The 8,709-nt window shown below is 35.2% G+C and overlaps 1 protein-coding gene across 2 annotated transcripts in view; it reads right to left on the minus strand.

Annotated features, from left to right (window-relative positions):
- NME7 (NME/NM23 family member 7) overlaps positions 1–8,709 on the minus strand; it is a 218,262-nt gene that overhangs the window by 129,886 nt on the left and 79,667 nt on the right. For both annotated transcript variants that reach the window (XM_007458116.1, XM_007458115.1), the window contains one exon: positions 1,472–1,573. In XM_007458116.1, the coding sequence (XP_007458178.1) occupies positions 1,472–1,573 (102 nt within the window). The remainder of the gene's footprint in view (positions 1–1,471; positions 1,574–8,709) is intronic.

Genomic DNA, 8,709 nt, shown 5'->3' on the forward strand with positions numbered 1-8,709 from the left:
CCTGCTGTATACCATAGCAAATCTTCAAATTCTTTCATTGTTACCTTTGTACATAGAGTTTTACAGCTTTCCCTATTCTCTTCATGCCTTGATTCATCTTTAAAATCCCTGTTTACATCTCTCTTCCTCTTACAAAGATTCTTTAATTACCTTCAGGTCATACTAATTGCTCCCTTAATAAACAACCCTTCACCATTTGTATTTTACCTGAACTAACAATATTTTAGAGCTTACTAGTATGTTGCTCTGTGTTTGGAAAGATCTTTATGTATGTGCTTTTTTTTTTGTAAATTTATTTTATTTATTTACTTTTGGCTGCATTGGGTCTTCGTTGCTGTGCGCAGCCTTTCTCTAGTGGCGAGCAGGGGCTACTCTTCATTGTGGTGTGCGGGCTTCTCATTGTGGTGGCTTCTCTTGTTGCAGAGCACAGGCTCTAGGCACGCAGGCTTCAGTAGTTTTGGCACACGGGCTCAGTAGTTGTGGTACATGGGCTTTAGAGCGCAGGCTCAGTAGTTGGTGCACACGGGCTTAGCTGCTTCACAGCATGTGGGATCTTCCTGGGCCAGGGCTCGAACCTGTGTCCCTTGCATTGGCAGGCAGATTCTTAAACACTGCACCACCAGGGAAGTCCTGTATGCGCTTTTTGATTGTTGAGAACAGGTGTATTGTTTTCTCCTACAGGGCTTAATCTAGCAGCACTCTCATACAAGCTGGCTTCTTAATAGGTGCTGCTAAGTTTTTATCTTACATTTAAGGGAACTCAATAAATTGTCTGAATTAAATTAAACTGAATTGGCTGTTCTTCATCAATAAACTTTACAAGTGATAGTGAAATAAAGGGTAAATTTAAATTATAGTTAGTGTTTAAAATTGGTAATACTTCCTATAATCCTACCCAGCTTATAACATTTGCAGGGAGCTTTTGCATATGTATTCAAATGTTACTTCTGCTTTTCAGTCCCATCCCCGTCTCCATTCCCCTTACCACCAAATGTTCATGTGAAGAAAACCTGAAGCAAACTGAAAGGCATACTAGAGAATATCACTCTTCACATAAGTCCCACTGCTCATATTTATTTACATATCTGGTATGAAGCCACCATATCAATATTCTTCACACTGAGAGCTTTATTTATGGCCTCCCTATGTCAAAGGATAATTAATACTTTAGACGATTTCTATCACAGAGCTTAACAAATTTACTTACCTACACAATTTAGCAACAAGAAACAATAAAAGAACATGCCACAGTGTTTCTGCCCATTCTATATTGTCACTAGGCTAATAAAAATTCACTTTTGTGGGAATACTGTATAAGAAATAAAGGATGCAAAATGCGATTTTGAATAAAAATTTGTTTCTATTACATTCATTTTGTATTATTTCTTTTAAAGAACTAAAACCATCAAAATCCTGTTAAGATATTTAGTTAATGGATAAAACAAACTTTACATTTTAAACAATAACTTACAGGATCAGCAGGTCCACAGAATTCTCGAAATGTCACTGTAGGATTAGTCTGTTGAATCTCCATTGCTACACAAGGGCCAGAATACATTTCTGTCACCATTTCCTATAATATGTAATATAAAATAATATTAACAAACAAGTAGAATTTAATAATCTTTTACTCCTCCTCTTTTAATTGTACCACTATTCTACTGAACTCAAAATGTTAGAGTTATGTTTGACATCTTCTCTACCTGTACCCTCTATGCCAAGCAGTTCCCACATTTTGCCCATTTTTCCTGCAAAAATATATTTTAGTTATGTCCCCTTTTCTCCATTCCTACCACTACCACTTTTAGTTTAATGCTTTACCACTTGACATGTTCACTATTTGAAATTAGCTTCTAGTACATCTTCCTTTTAAAAGGTTCTTTCCCCTTGAACACAGTACTGTCAAACGAACACTTCTAAAGATATAAATTCCAAAGTGTTTACCACAAAGAAACTTATAAAAATCATAATGAGTTCCAGCAATAAGGAAAAACAGGCACCAGATTTATTCTCTCACATTAAACATCTAGAAACTAAAAAAAAATTATATATATATCAACAGTTTTCAGACACTGGATGACAGACAGCACAGTACTATGATCCCCTAGAGTAGGAAAACAAAAGCTAGATAACAGCTCCATCTTACTGCCTGAAGGCTTCCAGACAGTGGGATAGGTAGAACAAACCCAAAAGGGCCCAACATTCTCACTGAGTAGAAGAGACAAAGACTGGAGTTTAGGGAGACCAATGAGGCTAGAATTTGCAGGACAGAATACTACAGGAGGTGGGAGAGCTACAGGAGGGTAAGCTACAGGGATTTGCAGAGAAGTTCACTTGAGTCTTTGACTAAGAGTCTGTGTATGTATAAAGGATACTACCCAAGGCTGAAAAAAGAACTACCAGAAAGCAGTAAATGAAACAATTCACAAAGATAGCACAAGGCTGAGAAGTTTGTGCTTCTACCAGCCAGAGTGGAAAGCCCTCATACGATACATAGGGCATCAGGTAGAGTCCTCAGAATGGTACTGCATCATAGTAATTGGCCTAAACTTGCTTTAGATATGGAATGCTCTATACCTATCCTATAAAAGCTTAAAAGCAAGTCTCAGAAGGGTCCAATTGATCCCAAGTAACTTGACTGAGTGCCAGAACAAGGTCAAACATTCTTCAAAGGAATACAAAAATACCATGGGGCTTCCCTGGTGGCACAGTGGTTGAGAGTCCGCCTGCCGATGCAGGGGACACGGGTTCGTGCCCCAGTCTGGGAAGATCCCACATGCCGCGGAGTGGCTGGGCCCGTGAGCCATGGCCGCTGAGCCTGCACGTCCGGAGCCTGTGCTCCACAACGGGAGAGGCCACAACAGTGAGAGGCCCGCGTACCACACACACACACAAAAAATACCATGTAACACTGTAAGTTTCACAACATCAGCATATAGTAAAAACTACCAGGCATGCAAAGAAGTAGGAAAATATGAACCATCACCAGAAGGAAATAAATAGACACAGACCCAGCAATGACAGAAATGATGGATGTAATTACAGAAGAATTTTAAAACAGTCACAATAAATAGGTTCTATATGCTCAAAATATACAAGGAAACGTGGACATAATGCACAGAAAACAGAAGATATTAAAAAGATCCCAACAGAACTTCTAGAGATGAAAATTACATCTGAACTTAAAAATACACTTTATGGGATAAACAGGATAATATTTTGTGGAAGATCAATGAATTTGAAGGCATGCAATAGAAACTATTAAAAAGCAAGCATGGAGAGAAAGAAAAATAAAGAAAAATTTAAAAACTAAAAAAAAAGACTTGTGGGACAATGACAAGCTGTGTAATTGGAGCCCCAAAAGAAGAAAGGGTGATGAACAGAAATATATTTCAAGAATTAATTGCTAAAAAGAGCTCAAATTTGATGAAACCCCCAAACTCACATATCCAACAAAATCAAAGGAGAATAAATGGAAAGAAAAATAAAGTAGAGCACATCATAATCAAATTGGCTATAAAACAAAAACAACAACAACAAACAAAACAACCCAATGATAAACAGTAAAAACAAAAACAAAAACCTTAGAAACATCCAAAAAAAGAAACATAACAGTAGAACAAAGATAAGGATAAAAACAAAAACAACAACCTATCTAGAATTCTATAACTGGTTGAGAAAACATTTGGAAAATATTTTCCAAAATGAATGAAAAATAAAGACTTTTTCAGAGTATAGGTCTTTAACCTCCTTGGTTAAGTTTATTCCTAGGTATTTTATTCTTTTTGATGCAAATTTATTTATTTATTTATTTATTTTTATGTTGGGGTAGGAGTTTATTAATTAATTAATTAATTTTTGCTGTGTTGGGTCTTCATTTCTGTGCAAGGGCTTTCTCTAGTTGCGGCAAGTGGGGGCCACTCTTCATCCGGGTGCGCGGGCCTCTCACTATCACGGCCTCTCTTTTTGCAGAGCACAGGCTCCAGACGCGCAGGCTCAGTAGTTGTGGCTCACGGGCCTAGTTGCCCTGCGCCACGTGGGATCCTCCCAGAACAGGGCTCAAACCCGTGTCCCCTGCATTAGCAGGCAGATTCTCAACCACTGCGCCACCAGGGAAGCCCATTTGATGCAACTTTAAATGGTGATTGTTTTCTTGTTTTCTCTTTCTTATAGTTCATTATTAGTGTATAGAAAAGCAACACATTTCTATATATTAATCTTATATCCTGCAACTTTACTGAATGTACTTATTAATTCTAATAGTTTTTTTTGGTGGAGACTTTAGAATTTTCTCTATATAGTACCATATCATCTGCAAATCATGACAGTTTTATTTCTTCCCTTCCAATTTGGATGCCTTGTATTTCCTTTTCTTGTCTGATTACTGTGACTAGGACTTCTAATACTATGTTAAATAAAAGTTGGGAGAGTGGGCATCCTTGTCTTGGAAATGAAAGACCTATACTATGAAAACCATAAAACACTGATGAAGGAAATTAAAGACGATACAAAGAAATGGAAAGACTGCAGAAATTAATATTATTAAAATGGCTATATTACCCAAAGAAATCTATAGATTTAATGCAATCCCTTTCAAAATAGCCATAAAATTTTGCACAGAATTCAAACAAATAATCCTAAAATTTATATGGAACCACAAAGGACCCTGAATTGCCAAAGCAATCTTCAGGAAAAAAAGAACAAAGCTGGAGGTATCATGCTCCCTAACTTCAGACTATACAACAAAGCTACGGTAGTCAAAATAACATGGTACTGACACAAAAACAGACACAGAGATCAAGGGAACAGAATAGAGAGCCCAGAATAAACCCACACACTTATGGTCACTCCACAACAAAGGAGGCAAGAATATACAATGGAGAAAAGACAGTCCCTTTAACAAGTGGTGCTGGGAAAACTGTACAGCTCCATGTAAAAGAGTGAAATTAGAACATTTCCTCATACCATATACAAAAATATACTCAAAATGGATTAAAGGCCTAAATGTAAGACCTGAAACCAAAAATTTCTAGAAGAAAACATAGGCAGAACACTTTAACATAAATCGTGGCAATATTTTTTTTGGATCTGTCTCCTACGGCAAAAGAAATAAAAGCAAAAATAAATATATTGGACCTATTAAACTTAAAAGCTTTTATACAGCAAAGGAAACCATTGACAAAATGAAAAGACAATCTACTGAATGGGAGAAAATATTTGCAAATGCTACGACTGATAAGGGGTTAATATCAAAACATAAATAAAAAGCTCATACAATTCAATATCAAAAAAAAAACAAACAACTCGATTAAAGAACTGAATAGACATTTTTCCAAAGAAGACCTACAGACGGCCAACAGGCACATGAAAAAATGCTCAACACTGCTAATCGGAGAAATGCAAATCAAAACCACAATGACATATCACCTCATACCTGCTAAAACAGCTATTATCAAAAAGTCTACAAACAACAAACACTGGTGAGGATGTGGAGAAAAGGGAACCCAAGTACACTTTCAGTGGGAATGTAAATTAGTGCAGCCACTAAGGAAAACAGTATGGAAGTTCCTCAAAAAAACTAAGAATAGAACTACCATATTATCCAGCAATTCCACTGCTGGGTATATATCTGAAGAAAATGGAAACACTAATTCAAAAAGATACATGAATTCCAACAGCAGCATTATTTACAAGAGCCAAGATATGGAAGCAATCTAAGTATCCAAAAACAGATGAATGGATAAGATGTGGTATATATACATACAATGGAATACTACCCAGTCATAAAAAAGAATGAAATTCTGCCATTGGCAACAATGTGCATGGACCTAGAGGCTTAGTGAAGTAAGACACAGAAAGACAAATACTCTATATGTTATCATTTATATGTAGAATCTTAAAAATAAAACAAACACATGTATATAACAAAAGAGAAACAGACTCACAGATGTAGAGAACAAACTAATGGTTACCAGTAGGGAGAGGGAAAGGAATAGGGGCAAGATAGGGGTATGGGATTAAGAGATACAAACTGGCATACATAAAATAAGCAACAAGGATATATTCTCAGGGAAATATAGCCATTATTTTTAATAACTTTAAATGGAATATAATCTATAAAAATATTGAATCAGTGTTGTACACCTGAAACTAATATAATATTGTAAATCATTGATCTTTCAATTAAAAAAAGACTTTTTCAGACAAACAAAATCTGAGAGAATTCACCATCACCAGCCATATACCACAGAAAATGTTAAAGGAAGTACTTCAGACAGAAGAAAAATAATGCCAGACAAAAATATGGATCTATACAAAACAATGGTAAACATGTGGGTAAATATAAAACATATTTCACAGCAACTAAAAAATGTAATTATTTAAAGCAAAAATATTTAAAATGTATTGCAGAGTTTATAACATACATAGATGTAAAATGTATGACAACAGCACGCAGAATAGGAGAGAAGAAATGGAAGTATACTGTTTTAGGGTTCTTAACTCTATATGTGAAGTGGTTTAATGAAAAACATGGTCAAAGAAAAGTGACTCTCACAGTGTCTGAAACATTCAATGAATGAAACACTTCAGGCAGAAGTGAAAATACATATAAAGCCCAGAGGAAAAAGTACAGTTGGGGTATGTGAAGGTCAGTAAAGGAGCCATGATATCAGGATCTGAGTAAGACCACAGGAAAGCAGTTAAGAGATGAGGCCAGATCATGGAGGGCCATGTAAACCATTTTAATGACTTTTGAAGGTTTATGATACATAATGCCAAAGTAAAATAAAGGCAATTTATTACAGAACAATATTTAAATATTAATCCTAACTCAGTCATCATGTCTACTAGAAATGCCAGAAGTTAAAGGAGGGAGAGAACTTCATAATTAATATGGTACACAGAACCCTACTCATTAGAATCCCTAGATGTATGCCCCTGAAGTCACTTTACTATTTCACAAAGGTCATATGAAATTAATTTTTATGGATAATTATGTTGAGTAGGATTTTCTGTCTAACGAAATTGAAGTACTGCCTACACATAAATGCCAAGAGCCAAGTTGTCAGTAGGGGTAGAAGAAGGCACGAGCACGTTATCCAATAACAGAAGTGTAAATTTTGTCCACCTTTCTTTCACCTGTCTCTCAGTATTAATAACAAATACCAGTAAAACGATAAACATAGAGGGCTGCACAAAATGCAAAGAAAAATGTTGAAAAAAGGACTCCATCAATAGCAAAAAGTGTTCCTTAAAAAATGGACTTGAGAATTCTGTTAACAGATTAAGAGAATTAATTAATTAAAAGATCACCTAGGTTTTTACTTAAGCAAAACACTCAAACAAAAAAGCACTTGTTTCCTTCCTTAATAGCCCTTTGACTATGTCCTTAAGCAATTTCCTTAAGTAGTTGCAGTGGGATGTCTGATTTAATATCTCTTCTCACCAGGACATAAGCTCCATGAATGCAGGTAGTGTGCTTTTTTTGTTCATTTCTGTCTCCCTGGTAGCCAACACACTGTACGGCCCACAGGAGATACTCAATACATGTGTGGTAAATAACTGGATCATGATAACTCTATAAGATAGGAATTATTACCTTTTAATGATTGCAAATGCTGAAACAGCAAATTTAACTGTAAATGATCAACACAGAACCTACTATAAAGATTCTCAGCTACAGTAATAACAATAATAGTAATAATAATAAAAATAGCTAATATTCACTAAAGCAATAGTCTCAGTATGTGAGACTGCTTTACATGATTTATTTCATTTAATCACAATAACTTCATAAAGTAATAGCGTTGTTTCTATTTTATATATGGGTAAACTAAGGCTTAAAGAAGGTAAATAACTTCCATGGTCACACAGCTGGTGGGTGTGTTTGGGATTTGAACTTTGCATCTGACTCCACAGCCAAAAAAAAACAACAACAACAACAAAGGAAACTGAGGTCAGGAAGCTGTAAGCTGTTGCAATGAATTTTGGAAAACAGGAAAATTTTACAGTTTGAAGCAAGTAACATGGGAAAACCTAGAACTAAAGTAGAATTATTAAAAAATATCTGGTACAACAGTGTCAGTGATGCTGTACTATATCACACTACATATTCTACATTTCACACCCTTACGTCTTTAAGTTCAAAACAACAAAATGGATGGAACCACTAATATGACCTTATATATCTTATTTGTTTTATAAGTAAGAATCTGAAGACAAAGAGGGTAAAGTGCTGTACTAAAAGTCAGAGTAAGAATCAGATCACCTGTTTTTGTTTCTTTAGACTATGTTGCCTCTTAAGATTATTTTTACATGGCCTACTTTATAGAATTAAATAAATCTCATAAACTTAAGAGACATCCAGTATCAGCATTTAAAAACTTATCTCTTCCTTGAACTTAAAACTTGAGTCCTAAATATTAACTGTCATGAAAAATAAGAGACCCAAGAGGAAATACAACAATCACAATAGCAAATGAGGCCCAGGATTTGCTATCTGATTCTTGCTATCCCAAATTACCCAATGTAAGATATCACAATCATATGCATTTCTAGTATATGAATACAGACCATCATACAACTTCCCTTGAATGAAATAGTCAGAATCATGAAATGGGAAAAGAACTTTAAAAGAATCAGAGATTATATACCATTCATAAGAATATATTTACTTCAATAAAATATTATTGGGATAAAAACACTCTT

Source organism: Lipotes vexillifer, unplaced genomic scaffold (assembly GCF_000442215.2).
Source record: "Lipotes vexillifer unplaced genomic scaffold, Lipotes_vexillifer_v1.1 scaffold189, whole genome shotgun sequence".
Classification (NCBI taxonomy): domain Eukaryota; kingdom Metazoa; phylum Chordata; class Mammalia; order Artiodactyla; family Lipotidae; genus Lipotes; species Lipotes vexillifer.